Source organism: Podarcis erhardii (assembly GCF_964252035.2).
Source record: "Podarcis erhardii genome assembly, chromosome: 2".
In the NCBI taxonomy this organism is placed as follows: domain Eukaryota; kingdom Metazoa; phylum Chordata; class Lepidosauria; order Squamata; family Lacertidae; genus Podarcis; species Podarcis erhardii.
Window position 1 is genome coordinate 119,053,383 of NC_138498.1, and position 19,548 is coordinate 119,072,930.

Below are 19,548 nucleotides of genomic sequence, written 5' to 3' on the forward strand. Positions count from 1 at the left end.
TTCGCCAATTATTTTTATTGATACTCCAGAATTTTAAACAAATTGTCACCAAATTAATACAATAATTCAATATGTACAAATTTGAAAGTTGACTTCCCACCCCCCGCCCGCCAGATGTCCCCTCTATTTTTCTCTCTCATTTGCTGCTCCCAATAAAATAATGTTTTACAGCTATCATTTCAAAATACATTCATCCCTTCTCCCTACACATCACCTGCTCAATTACCAATTTCTGCTATGGCTTTTATGCATCGTTATAACTTGTCCTCCAAATAGTCGAGTAGAGTACTGGTAAATCCTCTTCCGTCTATCTATAAGAGTTGTTCATCGATTTTCAGGTCCCTTAACTTCAATGGGTCTACTCTGAGTTAGGACTAGCATTTGCTCCAGAGTAGACAGAGAGAGGTTTTCCTCTCTCTTTCCTAATACCAGAAATTTGGTATTAACCCAGAGAGGCTGAACGGTGAAGGACTTCTTCGCGCAGCACAGTTAAACTGCAGAACTTTAAAAGAGGATTGGACAAATTCATGGAAGATGAAGGAGTTCTCTTTTAAAGCACATTCAAAGCATTTAAATAAACATTTGCAATTTTATTTACAAAAAACAAGAAACCTAACAGTATGACAATATAGAAGTATATATAAACACCGTTGATGGAATCTTTTGAGGAGTTGGAGATGGCGTTTATAAGCGGTCCGTGTTTCACAAGCATATAGTAAGGTTGGTAGTACAATAGCTTTGTAAACAAGCATTTTGGTTGCCCTGCGAATGTCCCAAAATTTTTTAGACATCATTTGGGAAGACAGGTGAACTAATATCGGTGTACTGGAAGAAGCAAAGATCACCAGAGTCGAAGCAATGATTCTTCAACATCAACTTTGTTGGACCAGTCATGTTGTGCGGATGCCTGATGATCGTCTTCCAAAGCAACTACTCTATTCCAAACTTAAAAATGGAAAGCATAATGCTGGTGGTCAACAAAAGAGGTTTAAAGACTGTCTCAAAGCAAATCTTAAAAAATGTAGTATAAACACTGACAATTGGGAAACACTGGCTTGCGAGTGCTCCAGTTGGAGAACAGCCTTTACCAAAGGTGTCATGGGCTTTGAAGGCACTCGAACTCAGGACGCAAGGAAGAAACGTGCTAGGAGGAAGGCACGCTTGGCAAATCCACACCGGGTTTAACTCCTGCACGGAAACCAATGTCCCCACTGTGGAAGGATGTGTGGGTCCAGAATTGGCCTCCACAGTCACTTACGGACTCATTGTTAAAACCGTTTTAATGGAGGACAATCTTACTCAGCTATATATGTAATGTAATGATTATAGATAATGTTACGGGGGGGAAATCAATAAAAAATATTTTTAAAAAAATAAAATAAAGCACATTCAAAGCACATTCTTTCCCTCAAAGAATTCTGGGCGCTGTAGTCTGCGAAGGGATTCTCGGAACTGTCACGCCGCAACAGATAAACTACAGGCCCCAGAATTCTTTGAGGGAAAGAATGTGCTCCAAATGTCTTTTAGATCTATAGTGCGTAACACAGCTTTAAAGCACATTTTAAGCCCACAAACAATCCTGGGAACTGTAGTTTGTTGAGGGTGCTGGAACTGTAAACTCTGTTGAGAGGTAAACTACAGAGACCAGAATTCTTTGAGGGAAATCAAGTACTTCATATAGTGTATGTAGGCAGCCAAGGATTGCGGCTTAAGTTATTCAGCACCAAAGCCTTACTCTGTAAAGTCCTAGGTGCCTTTTGTACATGTGTTTATTGGAAAGCTGATCTAAAAAATGTGCCCGGCAGCACACAACCAAACATAATTTGTAAGAAGTAAATTTAGAATTGAATTCTTTTATTGATTCATCACTTCTGTAAGTGTCAAGCCAGAAGTAAGCCGCAGTGAGTTTAATGGGACTTACTCCCAGGTAAAGACTGCAGCCTTAATTGACCTTTTTAAAAAAAGTTATCCAGGTAAACAGGGTATTTCTGTATGCCTACTGGCAATACAGATTTTCTTGATAGATAGATTGATTGTTAAATTTATATGCTGAACTTCCTCCAAGGATCACAAGGTTTTTGAATGTCTGATGTAGATTTTTTCAATTTCGTTGTTCTGTATGGGACAATAAAGATTATTGTATCGTACTTTACGATCCTAGTCTGTACCTGTGCTCAGTTTGACATTGTTCTGCCAAACGGAATTGTTAGTAATTGTTGTATATATGGCATTGTGTTTACATCAGGAGTTGTTTCTACATTTCTTCATTTATTAATGGCCTTTGACATAAATGCCTCAAAGCGATTTAGACATATAGAAATATTTTTAAAAGCAGTTGTTTTTTTTAAAAAAAACCATACACCTGAAAATAGGTTTCAAAACCATTCAAATAATGAACATCAAAGCCAAGAGACTTTCATCCAGTTGGAGAAGCTTGTGGAAAGAAACAAACAAACAAAAATTGTCTAAGGGGCAGAGCTTGAATGACCTGATGGGATTTTTGCGTTTTGACATATGGCATGATTTTATTTATCCCCCGCCCCCGATTTTATTAAATCTTTTTCATACTACAATAAAATTTTTATTTTACAATAAAAATTTTATTAAATCTTTTTCATACTACAATAAAAAAATTAAAAAATACACACAATAAAAAAATTGTGTGTATCTGAAGAAGTGTGCATGCACACGAAAGCTCATACCTAGAACTAACTCAGTTGGTCTTTAAGGTGCTACTGGAAGGAATTTTTTTATTTTGTTTTGACCATGGCAGACCAACACGGCTACCTATCTGATACTACAATAAAATACTGTACAAATATTGAGGCGTATGGTCAAATTTTTACCAACATGCAAATATCTGGCTCATTCGAGACTATACGGAACCTGTGAGGGAACTCACGACTGGAGAATCCTTTTATTTATATAAATCTTTATTATTTGCAAAGGGAACCTCTCCCTTTAGAGGCTATTATTCTCCCTTTAGAGCTGTGCTGCATCTTTGCACTTTTTCCCTTCCAGGCTGCGATGCTTTGCGGCTTAAATATTTCGCGCTTCGTTTTCTTTCTTTTGGTTACTTTTGTTGCCTGTAGCGAAGGAAATGAAAATAATTCAGAAAGGGAAAGGAACAAAAAAGGTCTTTCATTTTTCCCCCTTCTTCTTCTGGAAAACACAGCACTCTGAAAAAGGAATGCAAGTCCGCAGCATGGAATTGCTTTTGATTGTTGATGTTCTCTCTTCTGGATATTTTTAGGAGGAAACGGAATTTTTTTTTTTTTTAAAGCCGCACCTGTTGGATTTCTGCCTGCTTCGTACAAGACCTGCCGGATAGCAACCTGGTCTACCGAGGCGGCAGCTGCAGGCGTTTCAAGAGCCCCTCCTGCTTCTTTGGGAGCTGCAGGTTTGAATTTACCCAAGAAGGGTTAACCCAACAGATCCGGTGACAGCTGCTAGAGAGGCCCCAGACATCTGGGAGGAGGGAGAAATGCAAAAAAAAAGAAAGACCAGGGAGTCCCTTCCTTTCCTGTTCCGCCTTCACCCTCCATTCCTTCCCAACCTTTTGCACAAAGTAGCTTCATCTCCCCTTTTAATTCCTCCAAGCGGCAGTTCTGGGGTGGCTGCATTGAAGGCGCCTGAGGACCTGAGAGGCTGGGGCTGCTGAAGTGAGTAAAAAAATAAATGCAAATATTCCTCTTATTTTTTTTCTTCCATTCATCTTTGTGCAATGCAAGGGAGAGGGAGGGAGCCAAGCAAGGGGGCGAGGGAGGTCTGCTGTCGCTCAGGGGCAGTGCAGCTGCTCTGAATGCAGAAGGCCCCAGGCATCCTCATTTAGGGCTGGGAATACTCCTTTCCCAAGAGCTGCTGCTCACCAGGGTAGGCGATGCTGAGTTGGGCACCCTGGCTGGTCAGTCGGTAAAGCATGAGACTCTGCCATCTCAGGGCCGTGAGTTTGAGCCTCACCCTTGGGCAAAAAGATGATTCCATTGCAGGGGGCTGGACCAGATCGACCCTCGGGATCCGATTCTGCAATGCCGTGATTCTGTGACTCTGTTTACGGCAGCTTCCCATTTAAACAGCTTTTCACTTAGGACCGTGAGGACTGGAATCTCCACTCTGCCTTTAAGGAAAGGGGTAGAGCACCTGCTTGGCATGCAGAAGGACTTGGGTTCAATCCCAGTTGGGAGGTTTGTTGTTTAGTTGTTTAGTGTCCAACTCTTTGTGACCCCCTGGACCAGAGCACGCCAGGCACTCCTGTCTTCCACTGCCTCCTGCAGTTTGGTCAGACTCATGTTGGTAGCTTCGAGAACACTGTCCCGCCATCTCGTCCTCTGTCGTCCCCTTCTCCTTGTGCCCTCCATCTTTCCCAACATCAGGGTCTTTTCCAGGGAATCTTCTCTTCTCACGAGGTGGCCAAAGTACTGGAGCCTCAGCTTCAAGATCTGTCCTTCCAGTGAGCGCTCAGGGCTGATTTCCTTAAGAATGGATACGTTTTATCTTCTTGCAGTCCATGGGACTCTCAAGAATCTCCTCCAGCACCTTAATTCAAAAGCATCCATTCTTTGGCGATCAGCCTTCTTTATGGTCCAGCTCTCTCTTCCATACATCACTACTGGGAAAACCATGGCTTTAACAAAACGGGCCTTTGTTGGCAAGGTGATGTCTCTGCTTTTTAAGATGCTGTCTAGGTTTGTCATTGCTTTTCTCCCAAGAAGCAGGCGTCTTTTAATTTCATGACTGCTGTCACCATCTGCAGTGATCATGGAGCCCAAGAAAGTAAAATTTCTCACTGCCTCCATTTCTTCCCCTTCTATTTGCCAGGAGGTGATGGGTTTGAGCCTTGCCATTGGGCAAAAGATTATTGCATTGCAGGGGGGTTGGACCAGATCGCCCCCAGGATCTGATTCTGCAATGCTGTGATTCTATGACTCTTTACGGCAGCTTCCCATTTGTTAAGGGAGTTGGTAGGAGACCCTCTATTCCCAACATTGCCAGGGTGGTTTAATAGTCCCTTCTCACAAGGGACTCTGGGAATTATAGTTCTCTGAGGGAAATCGAGGGTCTCCCCTCACAGCATCTTGGCAAACTAGAGCCCCCAGAATTCTTTGGGGGAAACCACAAACGTTTAAAGCGGTAGCATAGTGAATGCTTTAAATACGTGTTGCTGCACCGCCTGGGGAAATCGGCTCCCCCACTCCAAAAGTCTTGGAAAATGTTAAAATGCTTTTTTTTGTAGCTAATTACTGGGGAGGTGGGGAATAAGTGAGAAGTTATTAAGTGCAGTTTGTGGTGTGGTTGTGTATTTATTTGTTTAATTTATATCCTACCTTTACCTCCAAGGAGCTCAAGGTGCCCTATATGGGCCTCTTAAGAATGCGGGTGGCGCTGTGGTCTAAACTCTAAACCACTGAGCCTCTTGGGCTTGCCGATCAGAAGGTTGGTGGTTCAAATCCCCACAATGGAGTGAGCTCCCGTTGCTCTGTCTCAGCTCTTGCCAACCTAGCAGTTCGAAAGCACACCAGCACAAGTAGATAAATAGGTACCGCTGTGGCGGGAAGGTAAACATCTTTTCCGTGCGCTCTGGTTTCCGTCACACTGTCCTGTTGCGCCAGAAGCGGTTTAGTCATGCTGGTCACATGACCCTGAAAAGCTGGACTTACAGATTTTTTGTTCTTCCCTTTCATAGGTCCTATTGTCCACCTTTTCAACTGCATATCATTTCATAATCCACATTTTATATCTCTCCATATTGTCCATGATGTTTGCTAGGAGTGTTATTAGAATCTGGCTAATGTTTTCATCTGGTTACATTGGTCTCCTAGATAAATTATAAATTTTCCCCATTCTTTTTAAAAGTTCTTGTCTTCTTGGTTGCTGAGCTTTCCGGTCAAGTTAATGCCATTTCGGCATAATCTGTCAGCTTTGCTTGCCATTCCTCTCTGGTTGGGGCTTTGTCTTCTTTCAGTCTCTGGGCTAGTAGCATCCGTGCGGCATTTAAAGTATTTTCTGTTCCTTTGGGATATTGGTACCTATATAATAATAATAATAATTTATAACCCGCCCATCTGGACAGCTTTCAACAGAAGATTAAAATACAATAGTCTATTAAACATTAAAAGCTTCCCTAAACAGGGCTTCCTTCAGATGTCTTCTAAAAGTCTGGTAGTTGTTTTTCTCTTTGACATCTGGTGGGAGGGCGTTCCACAGGGTGGGTGCCACTACCGAGAAGGCCCTCTGCCTGGTTCCCTGTAACTTGGCTTCTCACAGCGAGGGAACTGCCAGAAGTGCTGGACCTCAGTGTCCGGGCAGAAAGATGGGAGTGGAGACGCTCCTTCAGGTATACTGGACCGCGGCCTTTAAAAAAGCTTCTAGGTTTTGTTTTTTTACAAAGGTTATCTTAATGTTTTATTGATTTATTGATTTAAATATGCTGTACATTGATTGAGATTTTTATTAAAAATATAAAGCGGTATAAAATTTTTAAAATAAATAAAAAATTAAACATTTTTTTCCAATTCATTATCTCCTCCATTCTTTCCTTTCTCCCCCCACCGCTACAATTTTGTGCTTTGTATCCACAGGGCAGCAACCTCTACCCATCAGGACCACTTGCAAAAGACTGCAGGCTGCAGGATCCCTTAGCCAAACGGCAGTGTCTTCGTCACCCCACACGTCGCAGGATCACAGAACGGACGACGGAGCAGAGGAACCTTCCTCTCTCTGTCCCTCCCACGGTGGTCGGTGTCCCTCTAGGCCGACGGCTGCCACTGGAGCTCAGGCAGGCCTGAGATGGGATAAGGCCCCTACCAATGGCCTCCAAGAAAGCCGTTCCGAAAGAAGGGGGTTCGCCGCCAGCCCTGCGCCTCCAGGCCTCTCGAGAGCCCTGGGTGAAAATGGAGGAGAAGAGCCTGGCCTGCGGTGCCAAGCCGGCCGAGGGGGCGAGGAAAGGCCCTCGTTCGGCACCATCCGGTGGCGCCCGGGAGTTTCTGAGGCGGGTGACGCCGCAGCAGATCAAACAGGAGCCGGACGAGGGCTTGGCCCAGCGCTGGGAAGCCCAGTGGCAGGAGTTCCTGAAGGTGGTCCAGTCCCCTCACGCTGGGTGGGGGAGCCCGCCGCTGCCGGAACTCGTGGCCTTCAAGGACCCCAAGGGCTTCCCGGCCTCGGGTGGGGCGGCCCCACAGGGCTTCGTGCGGGGCGGCGGCTGGAAGGTCAAGGAAGAGGTGGTAGAAGAGGATGCGGCGAGCGCTGAAGCCCAGCGCCACCGGTTCCGGCACTTCAGCTACCGGGAGGCGGAGGGGCCGCGGGACGTCTGTGGGCGGCTCCGGGAGCTGTGCCAGGCGTGGCTGAAGCCGGAGAGGCACACCAAGGAGCAGATCCTGGAGGCGCTGGTCCTGGAGCAGTTCCTGGCCATCCTGCCATCGGAGATCCAAGGCTGCGTCAGGGAGCGCGGGCCGGAGACCTGCGCCCAGGCGGTGGCCCTGGCCGAGGGATTCCTGCTGAGGCAGCAGGAAGCGGAGAGACCCCAACAGCTGGTGAGAGGAAAAGTGGGGAGGAAATGAACAAAAAAATCCCTTCTTGGGTCAGATTCAGGCCATATTTATTTATTTATTGAATTTATGTACCGCTCTATGGCTGAGACGTGGGTGGCGCTGTGGGTTAAACCACAGAGCCGAGGGCTTGCTGATCAGAAGGTCGGCGGTTCGAATCCCTGTGACAGGGTGAGCTCCCGTTGCTCGGTCCCTGCTCCTGCCAAACTAGCAGTTTGAAAGCACATCAAACTGCAAGTAGATAAATAGGTACCACTCCAGCGGGAAGGTAAATGGCGTTTCCATGCACTGTTCTGGTTCGCCAGAAGCGGCTTAGTCATGCTGGCCACAAGACCTGGAAGCTGTACGCCAGCTCCCTTGGCCGGTAAAGCGAGATGAGCGCCGCAACCCCAGAGTCGGCCACGACTGGACCTAACTGTCAGGGGTCCCTTTACCTTTACCTTTACTGCTCTATACCCGGAGGTCTCAGGGCGGTTCACAGAAAAGATATCAATATATAAAATAAAAACAAAAACAATTAACTCAATATCACCCCCCACATTTTAAATAGGATGTCAATCAGGTCAACCAAACGCCTGGTTAAAAAGGAATATTTTTGCCTGGCACCTAAAGATGTGTAATGAAGGTGCCAGGTGAACTTCCCTGGGGAGAGCATTCCACAGGCGGGGAGCCACTGCAGAGAAGGCCCTGTTCTCGCGTTGCCACCCTCCAGACCCCTTGAGGAGGAGGCACAAGAAGAAGGGCCTCAGAAGATGACCTCAGGGTCTGGGCAGTTTCATATGGAAAGATTCGGTCCTTGAGGTATTGTGGTCCTGAGCCGTTTAAGGCTTTATAGGTCAAAACCGGCACTTTGAATGGGGCCAGAAAACTCAGTGGTAGCCATTGCAGTCAGACCAGGATTGGTGTAATATGCTCAAACTGTCTTGCTGAGGTGAGCAACCTGGCCAGTGAATTCTGCACTAGTTGAAGTTTCTGAACCGTCTTCAGAGGCAGCCCTACGTATAACACATTGCAGTAATCTAGCCATATGTTTAAAGCACTGTGATACCACTTTAAACAATCATGGCTTGCCTCCCAAAGAATCCTGGGAGATGTAGCTGAGAGAGTGCTAAGAGTTGTTAGGTGCTGAGAGTTGTCTCTGACTTAAGCTGTTTGATAGTGGAATTGTCTCCCTCAGGATATTGTGGACTCTCCTTCCTTGGAGGTTATTAAGCAGAGGTTTGTTCATAAGGGACGCGGGTGGCGCTGTGGGTAAAACCTCAGCGCCTAGGACTTGCCGATCGCATGGTCGGCGGTTCGAATCCCCGCAGCGGGGTGCGCTCCCGTCGTTCGGTCCCAGCGCCTGCCAACCTAGCAGTTCGAAAGCACCTCCGGGTGCAAGTAGATAAATAGGTACCGCTTTATAGCAGGAAGGTAAACGGCGTTCCATGTGCTGTGCTGGCTCACCAGATGCAGCTTGTCACGCTGGCCACGTGACCCGGAAGTGTCTCCGGACAGCGCTGGCCCCCGGCCTCTTGAGTGAGATGGGCGCACAACCCTAGAGTCTGTCAAGACTGGTCCGTACGGGCAGGGCTACCTTTATCTTTACCTTTACTTGATGGTCTTACATCTGATCCATCTCATCAACATGCGCAACACCCAGGGATGATGGGAGTTCTAGTTCAAGAGCACCTGGTGCTCTAAAGGTCCCCCAAGGAGTGTTTGAAATTAGCCAGACACCAAGCGCATTTTGCACCTCCCCATCAACCATTTGTGACCAGTTGCATGCCTGGGGATCATTTAATCTGGAATGTTTTCACCCACTAGCAACAAATCCTGTAAAATTCTATCTGTTATATTTTATCTGCACTATCAGAGTGAGTTTCAGGAACCAAAATGCTTTTTCTGTGTCGCCTGAGCAGGAGCAGTCACCATTAAGAAAAAGAGGATTAAGTCAATTAGGATATGCAGAAGATATTAGATATAAATTTAAGGAACCGTAGAAAGAGGGGGAAGGAAGTCAGTTTTTGAAATGTCAAAATGATTGTAAAATCGGTGAAATGTATAAATCTGAAAAGTACAAATAAAAATTTGAAATCAGAAAAAGAGGTCAGAAGAGGCCTCTATATATATATATATATATATATATATATATATATATATATATATATATATAAAATATTATATTATATATATATATATATTATATATGTATGTGTGTGTGTGTGTGTGTATATATATATATATATATATATATATGCAGGTTTTGGTGTCCTCGGGTGTCTTCCCGTGTAAAAGTTGGGGTGTCTAGGCGACGTTTCGACGAGGTCTCACTCGTCATCTTCAGGCTGGTGCTTTCGGCTTCTTGTTACTGGAACAGAGCAGGATCTCAGTGTTTGAGTTCCTATAAATACTGTAGAGGGGGTGTGGTGTATAGCCTCCAATGTTCTGGGCAGAGAGGAAGTTCCCAGGCTAGTGTGCCTTTTCTTCTTTTGTTCCTTAATTACTTGAGAGATATCTTGAGTGATTTCTTGAGTGATATCCTGAGTACCACTTAGGTGGGTCATTAGGTGTGGATTAGTTGTTAAAGTCTTTGTGTCTTGACCTCTAGAACTTTGTGAAGAGTTTTCCTGAGAAGATGGCTGTACTGTACTTAGTTGTGCTCTGGCTTGGCTTCGTGTATAGGGGCGAGCTGTGGTTTTGTGGCTTGTGTCAGCCAGATCTGTGTAGGGATTGCAGGGGGGTGCAGCATCCGGAGGTGCCACCATGGATTGGTTACTGGATGGTGTCTGTAATTCATCTGTGGAGAGGGTCTGGGTTTGGGTCTGGTGTGGTTGATTGGTGTTGGCGTTCTGTGTGCCTCTGGACGCCAACACCAATCAACCACACCAGACCCAAACCCAGACCCTCTCCACAGATGAATTACAGACACCATCCAGTAACCAATCCATGGTGGCACCTCCGGATGCTGCACCCCCCTGCAATCCCTACACAGATCTGGCTGACACAAGCCACAAAACCACAGCTCGCCCCTATACACGAAGCCAAGCCAGAGCACAACTAAGTACAGTACAGCCATCTTCTCAGGAAAACTCTTCACAAAGTTCTAGAGGTCAAGACACAAAGACTTTAACAACTAATCCACACCTAATGACCCACCTAAGTGGTACTCAGGATATCACTCAAGAAATCACTCAAGATATCTCTCAAGTAATTAAGGAACAAAAGAAGAAAAGGCACACTAGCCTGGGAACTTCCTCTCTGCCCAGAACATTGGAGGCTATACACCACACCCCCTCTACAGTATTTATAGGAACTCAAACACTGAGATCCTGCTCTGTTCCAGTAACAAGAAGCCGAAAGCACCAGCCTGAAGATGACGAGTGAGACCTCGTCGAAACGTCGCCTAGACACCCCAACTTTTACACGGGAAGACACCCGAGGACACCAAAACCTGCATTCCTGTACCCGTGAAAATCTACGAAAGCATATATATATATATATATATATATATATATATATATATATATATATATAATGATGATGATGATAATTTATTTATACCCCGCCCACCAATAAAAACATAATTGGGGGGGGGGACAATTTAAATTACAGATTAAAATGCAATTTAAAATGCAACCTCATTTTAAAAGTAGCCCATAGACTGAGCATCAGACAGAGTTCAAACCAAAGGCCAGGTGGAACAGCTCTGTCTTGCAGGCCCTGCGGAAAGATGTCAAGTCCTGCAGGGCCCTGGTCTCTTGTGATAGAGCGTTCCACCAAGTCAGGGCCAGTACTGAAAAGGCCCTGGCCCTAGTTGTGCTGTCCTTGGCTCAAGTGACTTTTCTTCTTTTAAGTTGTCAAAGCTCTTAACCTAGCTCAGAAAATCGCAGTCAGTCCATCATTTGAAAAATGAAGACTTTACAGCTGTCTTGCCCCAAAATAGTGACTGTTAGCTTGGTTTAAGGAGCCAATTGTCGCCCAGCTTATATATCTGAGTTGCTAACACTGCCTCCATGCCTGCAGTAGCAGAAAGGGACATTGAGATAGAGAACATAAGAAAAGCCCTCCCAGTGCCACCCTCTCTGTTCTCACTGCAGCTGACTAGTTGCAACATGAGCACAATCGCCCTCTGCACCCATGTGCTCCCCCAGCAAGGAGCATTCAGAAACATGCGCTCTCTGACCCTAGGGATAGTACACAGCTGGTGTCGGGAACCTGCGCTCATTCCGAAGTCTCTGAACTGCAGCTCCCATCAGTCTCAGCCAGAATGGCCAATGGCTGGGATTGCTGGGAGTTATAGTTCAGTACTCAGAGGGCCTGAGGTCCCTGCAGCAGGCCTGTTGCTCGGGCGAAGGCGGCTGGATTTGTCCAAATCTCTTTGTGCTTCAATTTTAACCAGCGACCCTTGTTGGCAGGTTCTAGATTCCTTTGAAGAAGTGACGGTGAATTTCCCGAGGGTGCAGCAAGTTTGCCTGGGTGCTTCTCGGAAACAAGGTAAGAACGGGGACACCCGGCTTGTTTCTTCGTTCCAGGTGGGGCAGCCGTGTCAGCGGCAAAAAGGACAAAGGGGGATGGACTGGGCAGCAAGAACATTAAAATACAGAAGGCTAAAAACGTATAAAAGAGAATTGCTGAACAGCAATTAAACAACAACAACAACAACAATAATAATTCATTATTTATACCCCACCCATCTGGCTGGGTTTCCCCAGCCACTACAATAGAATTAAAGCAAGATAAAAATGGATCTATTTTTTATTTATAGATAAAAACAGCACAGTGCTATTTAAAAAGCCCATTCACTTGAAAAACTGGGTCAGTCTGCTTGATCATTCCCTTTCTTTCTTAATTAAATTGGTAAGGTTCGCAGGCTATGAAGGACTTGCCCACAAATTTATTGACAGCTGCACGAGTTGCTATAGCTAGGAAATGGAAGGGGCAAGGTGAATATCAAATGAAAGAATGGTATAAAGAGGTGTGGGATATGGCCATTGATGATAATATGTGCTATTAAGGTAAGATGGGGAATACGCAGGAGAAATGATTCTGAGGAGATACGGAAGGTGTTTGTAGAATTTGTACTGTTAAAATGGAAAGGGGTCAAACCATCGCAAGAGGAGTTGACATTTTGGGAGGTTGGATAGTTACGATGGAATGGTCTCAGTGGTTGGGTGCACATTTTTATTTCAATTCTTATTTATTATTATTACTTTGCCAAAATAATAAAATTATTTTTTAAAAATAAAATAAATTGGAAATCAGAAGACATCTTAAGGCAGCCCTGTTCAGGGAAGTTTTTAATCTGTGATATTTTAGTGTATTTCTGGTTTTTATGGAAGCCGCCCAGAGTGGCTGGGGAAACCCAGCCAGATGGGCGGGGTACAAATAATAAATTATTATTATTATTATTATTATTATTTATTATTTAAGCAGCAGAATATAACTCCAAAGAGAGCCAATGTGGTACCCTTTGCATATGCCCAATTTGTGTCAACTGTAGTCTTCCATATTCTCCACAGATACTCCACCCCTAAACCACATCATCCTATGCAGCAGTTCTGAAGTTGAGCAAGGGATGGACTAGATGGCATCTAAGGGCCTTCTTCAAACTTTTGAGATTTAATTTTTTAATTTATTTGCATTCCTTTAATCCCCACCACAACCATGCAAGGCCGGGTTAGGCTGAGAAACAGGGATTGTGAGCTTCGTGGCAGAGCGGGGATTTGAACCCTACTCCGGCACTCTTAATTGCTGGCTTACCGATTTATAATTTTGCGGTTTCCCTCCACTCTTTTTTTTTTTTTAATAAAAAATATATATCTTTATTAATTTAAAATAAATACATTTATGAAAAACAGACGTACATACAAGTAAACAAACATACAACCAAACAAACAAATGACAGAAAAATCAAACAAACCACAACACTATAAGATAGTAAAGGTAAAGGGACCCCTGACCATTAGGTCCAGTCATGGCCAGCTCTGGAGTTGCAGCGCTCATCTCGCTTTATTGGCCGAGGGAGCCGGCGTACAGCTTCTGGGTCATGTGGCCAGCATGACTGAGCCACTTCTGGCGAACCAGAGCAGTACACGGAAACGCCGTTTACCTTCCCACCGGAGCGGTACCTATTTATCTACTTGCACTTTGACGTGCTTTCGAACTGCTAGGTTGGCAGGAGCAGGGACCGAGCAACGGGAGCTCACCCCGTCGTGGGGATTCGAACCACCAACCTTCTGATTGGCAAGCCCTACACTCTGTGCTTTAACCCACAGCGCCACCCATGTCAAACAAACATACAATCAAACAAACAAATAACAGAAAAACCAAACAAACCACCACACTATAAGATATAAGGAGATTAATATAATTATCATCATATATACTCCTGGTCTCGAACACAATTATATAATTTATAGAAAAGAAATTTTAAACTGACTTCCAGTTAACCTCACTGTACTTAGTCTATCCATTACTTTATACTGCACAGTTACATCTCCACTCTTTTCTTTGGTTCCAGCGGGGAGCAGACTGCTCAGTGAACCGGAGAGGGAGGTCCTTCTGCAACAGCGGGAATACCTCGAACGGGAGAACCCCGGTGGGGCGTTGGCGCCAAAGCCACGCGGGAGCCTCTCTCAGCACCACGAGCTGGGGAAAGCCTCTGAGAACCAGCTGCGGCTGGAGAGGCACCCGGCTAAGCGCCCGCCGGAGGCCGTCCCATGCCGGGTGGGCTACAAGGACCTGGGCGAGATCCTCTTCCAGGAGAACCAGCGGCAGAAGCGGTGCGTGGTCCTGCGCCGGAGAATCCACACGGAAGAGCGCCTGTACAAGTGCCAAGACTGCCGGAAGAGCTTCGACCACCGCTCGCACTTCATCCGCCACAAGAAGATCCACACGGGCGAGAAGCCCTTCCAGTGCGCCGACTGCGGCAAGAGCTTCAACCGCAACTCCAACCTCACCACCCACATGAGGACCCACACGGGAGAGAAGCCCTACAAGTGCGCCGACTGCGGCAAGAGCTTCCGCTGGAGCTCGGACTTCATCGTCCACGAGAGGACGCACACGGGGGAGAAGCCCTACAGCTGCGCCGACTGCGGCAAGGCTTTCCGGCGCAGCTCCAACCTCACTGCTCACGAGAGGACGCACCGGGGAGAGAAGCCCTACAAGTGCTTGGACTGCGGGAAGAGCTTCACGCGGGGCCTCTACCTCATTGCGCACAAGAAAACGCACATGGGCGAGTGAGGGGCGTGGTTTCTCCGGGGGTGGGTGGGGTGTTTCGGCATGACCCACATTTTGGATGGGGTAGGGGGCCGGCTCTGAGCTGCACCCATCTAGCAAGGCAGCGATACAGGAGGGCTGTTTCTTCAACACCCAGCTTGGGAGCTTCCTGGAAGCATCCGATTGGCTGGGATCCCGGATGCCAGACTTAGACCCTCTTGGTCAGATCCAGTGGGCTCTCCTTGCGGCTGCGTCATTGAACTGCAAATGGCCAGGCCTGGTTTTGGACGTTTGGCAACCTTCTGCTGCTCTAGGCAGCTGCCTCATACCAGGCCGTGCTATAAGTCGGTCTAGTTCGGTATCTTCCACTACAGAGAGGGGAAACAGATGAGGCTGGACTCCCAGATCAGCCCCAGGCAGCCTGGCTCAATGGTCAGGGGCGACCAGAGTTGTTATTACAGTGGAACCTCGGTTTTCGAGCATCTCAGAAGCCGAACAATTCGGAACCCGAACGCCGAAAACCCAGAAGTAATTGCTTCCGTTTTCAAACGCGCCTTGTAAGTTGAACGGCTCCCAAGGCACGTTTTTCATTTCTTCCCATTGACTTTGCAGCCAGCCCATTGATCCTCTGTTTTCGAACGTTTCGGGAGCCGAATGGTCTTCTGGAATGGATCACGTTCAAAAACCGAGGTACCACTGCATTATTATCGTTCCAAATTGTATTGCCTTCCACGCATGCAATGTACAAAATTCAAGGACAGCAGCAGAGAGGTGGTTTAAAAAGACACAGACCAGAACATGAATTTCAAAACTCCAAACCACACACTTGCTACTTCTCACTTTATTAACCCTTCCCCTCCCACTGCATCCAGGCCCCAGACCTAGGTCTTCCCAGCCATTCCTGATTCAGATGTTTCAGAGAGACAGAGTTAGGCATGCATGCATGGATGCTTTAGTTTCGATGCCTGCGTTGTAGGGTGGCGGTTGGACTAGATGGGGTCCCTTCCAACTCTACAATTCTGTGATTCTATGATAGCTGTCACAGTCCATGCTGTTGTAGTCCGATGGCATCAGGAGAGCCATGCACCCATCAATGCCAGCTCTGACCAGCAGAAGCTCTCCAGGAAGACATTTTCCCCGTCATTGACTTCTGGAGCCGGGAACCTTTGGCCCTCCAGGTGCCGCAGAACTACAACTCCCATCAGCCCCAGGTGGTACTGTCCAATGGCCAGGGGTGGTGGGAGCCGTAGTCCCGGCGAGACTTTGAGGGCGCCAGGTTGAACGCTGGACCTTCTGTGTGCAAAGGAGTCCAGCTAAAATTCCTTTGCTAGATCGTGGCAGATCTCCTTCACCTGCCATTTTGGGGGCGGCATCAAATTCAGCTTTCATTTTAAAGAGAAAACTAAACTGAGTAACAAAAAGCAAAGCGTGTTAAGGTTCTAGTCTTTAAAAGCTTGTGGGCAAAGTCTGGAGAAGCCTCGTTAGCTAGAAAAGGGAGTCCGTAAGGTTTCTAGCGGCTGTCTGTCATGTGGCCGAGAAGTGGGATAAATTTCTGCCATGTATGCAAATATATGTAAAGGAACTTCCACTTTTCAGCTACTGAGGCTTAACGTTAACTTCTTGCTTTTAAAAAATATGACGCTGCCCCGATTTGGCTGAAACGACTGGGCTTATGCAGGAGGAAACTATTCTGCCCCAAACAATGTGCCACTGGAAGCCAATTCCAGCCTCCAGATTTATTACTATTTATTTATACAGTGCAATCAAATGTACACCACGGTTTACAAAACTCAGGCAGGTTTTTGGCAACTGGTTGTAGCTAATGCTCCTGGTGCTTAGGAATAGAAGCCGAACACCATTATTTTGGGGGGGGGGGGATGGAGGAAAGTTCTTGGAGATGTCATAACTGGCTACTCTGGAAAACGGATGCTGGACTTAAGGCCTTTGGCCTGATCCAGTCTAAAATTTTGAGAAGTGAAGATGACCGGCTGAGGTGGGTGGGAGCCAGGAAAAGTGACGGAAAACGTGGACACCACAGCGCCCCCTTTTTCCCCTCCACTTGTGAAATGGGTCTAAAACACGAAGCAGCATGAGAGGGTCGGAATTGCATCTCATCCCCAGAACTCGGCACGTGAGAGAATCTGTCTGGACCTTAAATGACTTCGTACCTCTGAGGCGTGGGTTAGGCCCCTTCGGTTGCATCCTGAGATAGTCCTACTTATATCCAAAACCAATGTAGTCAATATTTATGCCTTGTATTTTCAAACACTTGCTCTTTCTTCTTCTGCCCACCTCCCCCTTTCTCCTTACCTGAGAATTTCCCTCAGGTTTTGAACCTTTGATTCCCAGGCAATGTTAACTTCCCTTAGGTGGTCTTGTAATAAATTCTTCCCTCTTTATGGCGACATATATTTATCTCTGTATATCTATATACTTGAAAAATTATGGCTGAGTGTATCTCCTACCTTTGTTTGTTTGATTTTTTTTTAAAAAAAGACAACTAATAATAACAACAACAAGTCGAGATTAAACATTCTTTTTTCAGTCTGCTTCTGCGCCTGGGGTGTTAACCGCGGGGAAGCTGGGTAGTGATAAAGTGGGATATCAAATCCAAACTCCTCTTCTTCATCATCTTCTTCACATCTGAAGCTTCTGAATCTTCTTCACATCTGGCTCTGATGTTACGTCAGCCGGAGCAAAGATGCATCTCTCTCCCAGCGATTTGGCCACGCTCTCCCCATTGGACTTGGGCAGATCCACAAGCACATCACTGCCTCCCTGTTGCACCAGCCGCTCTGCCGTGGTCCAGCCTAGGCCTGAAGCTCCACCAGTCACCAGGCCAACCATTCCCTTCAGGCTCCTCAGCGCCGCCGCCATGTTTCTCACCGGAGCCCCCCCAGCGCATAGTTAAACTATGGAACTCACTTCTGCAGGAGGCAGGGACAACCACCAAGGTGCTATTTTCAATTAGAGAGAAAGGTGAGTTAAGGAGACACAATAGAAGTCATTTAAATCTATGCATGGAGAAAGCAGGTGGGTTTTTCTCCTGTGTAACACTAGAAGTCATGGGCATCCAATGAAGCCGAGGGACACTCTGCCTATGTTCAAGGACTCTCCGCTTTGACAGACTGGCCCCTGCCATGGCAAAGGCGGGCCAAAGACCAAAACTCTAGTGAGGCCATGTTGGTTAAGGCCGACCACAGAGGTGGAGGGGACTACATGCCTAGCTGGGGCAGTAGGAATGGAATAGAGTACGCCTGAGGGAGAAGCGGAATGGAGCACCTTGGATGGCATGGCTGGCATTCTAAGAAGCACAGCACACTGCGAAGTTTTCTTGCAGGGAGCCCCTGTCATTCCACAAAAATGGCATTTCTATTTATAATTCTCATTAGGGACCAGGAGTGGCTTTCTCCTGACACAAAGGCAGCTAGCTCCACTTAAATGTAGGGGCTGTGCACTGCAGAATGTCTGGACACCATAGCAGCTCAGAGGGAACCTCCCTGTTCAGAGGTAAAGGTAAAGGGACCCCTGACTATTAGGTCCAGTCGTGGCCGACTCTGGGGTTGCGGCGCTCATCTTGCTTTATTGGCCGAGGGAGCAGGCGTACAGCTTTCAGGTCAGTGGCCAGCATGACTAAGCCACTTCTGGCAAACCAGAGCAGTGCACGGAAACACCGTTTACCTTCCCGCCGGAGTGGTACCTAGTTATCTACTTGACTTTGACATGCTTTTGAACTGCTAGGTTGGCAGGAGCAGGGACTGAGCAACGGGAGCTCGCCCCACTGCAGGGATTCGAACCGCTGACCTGATTGGCAAGTCCTAGGCTCTGTGGATTAACCCACAGCGCCACCTGCGTCCCTCTGTTCAGAGGTACTATACCTTTAAGGGGCAAACATCAAGCATCAACTTGCTGTTTGCTAGAGGAATTGGATGGCTTGGATCAGGGGTCAGCAACCTTTTTCACCCGGGGGGGGGCGGCCCACCATCCCTCAGACCATGTGGTGGGACGGACTATATTTTGGGGGGGAAATGAACGAATTCCTATGCCCCACAAATAACCCACAGATGAATTTTAAATAAAACCACACATTCTACTCATGTAAAAACACGCTGATTCCCGGACTGTCCGCAGGCCGGATTGAGGTGGTGATTGGGCCACATCTGGCCCACAGGCCTTAAGTTGCCTACCCCTGGATTGGGTGCTAGTCTATATGAGATCCAGGAAAGTAACCGGACTTGGAACATTGTGTAGAGTTCTGGTCATCTTGCCTTAAAAAAATATATCGTGTAAAAGGCTCAGAAAACGACAACCAAAGTGATCGAGTGGGATGCAACAATTCCCATGTGTGGAAGGTTACGTTTGGGATTTAGGACAAAAGGAAGTACTTTACACAGCAGTGTTAAAACTCTGAATCTTGCTGCCACAGGGAGCAGCAACGGCCACTGATGTAAGAGGATTAGACAGATTAATGAAGGATAAAGCTCTCCAGTCTGAGGCAGTATGTGCCTTTGAATAAGAGTCGGTGGGAAATGAAGGTGAGGAGAAGCCATATTACTGCATTATTTCGGAAATTTATTTGGGGTAATTGTCCACCTCTTATATCACACAAGTTGCCTCATCGGCAGGGCTGGCTCTGGGTTCTAGACATGTCAAAGAGAGAAAGCAGCTAGGCCACTTATTTCACAGCTTCATTAACTGTGAACCCTGAAATTTGGGGTCCTGTTGGGATTTCTGGGTGTTAACTATGAACCCCTGTTGGATGTATCACCAGTTTGGGGCAGCCCTACAAAATGCAGGGGTTCAG

The 19,548-nt window shown here is 46.6% G+C and overlaps 1 protein-coding gene and 1 long non-coding RNA gene across 2 annotated transcripts; one reads left to right on the forward strand and one right to left on the reverse strand.

Annotated features, from left to right (window-relative positions):
• Positions 1–2,348: 2,348 nt before the first annotated feature.
• Positions 2,349–2,867, reverse strand: LOC309337531. The gene is made up of 2 exons (XR_014154396.1): positions 2,788–2,867; positions 2,349–2,557 (listed from the first exon to the last, which is right to left on the reverse strand). It is a non-coding gene; the product is annotated as an uncharacterized lncRNA (long non-coding RNA).
• Positions 2,868–6,804: 3,937 nt separating this feature from the next.
• LOC309336881 (uncharacterized protein) lies at positions 6,805–14,793 on the forward strand. Its single transcript, XM_081853353.1, has 3 exons — positions 6,805–7,529; positions 11,942–12,020; positions 14,047–14,793. The coding sequence occupies exons 1-3, from the start codon at positions 6,807–6,809 to the stop codon at positions 14,766–14,768; spliced, it is 1,524 nt and encodes a 507-aa protein (XP_081709479.1). The 5' UTR covers positions 6,805–6,806; the 3' UTR covers positions 14,769–14,793.
• Positions 14,794–19,548: the final 4,755 nt, after the last annotated feature.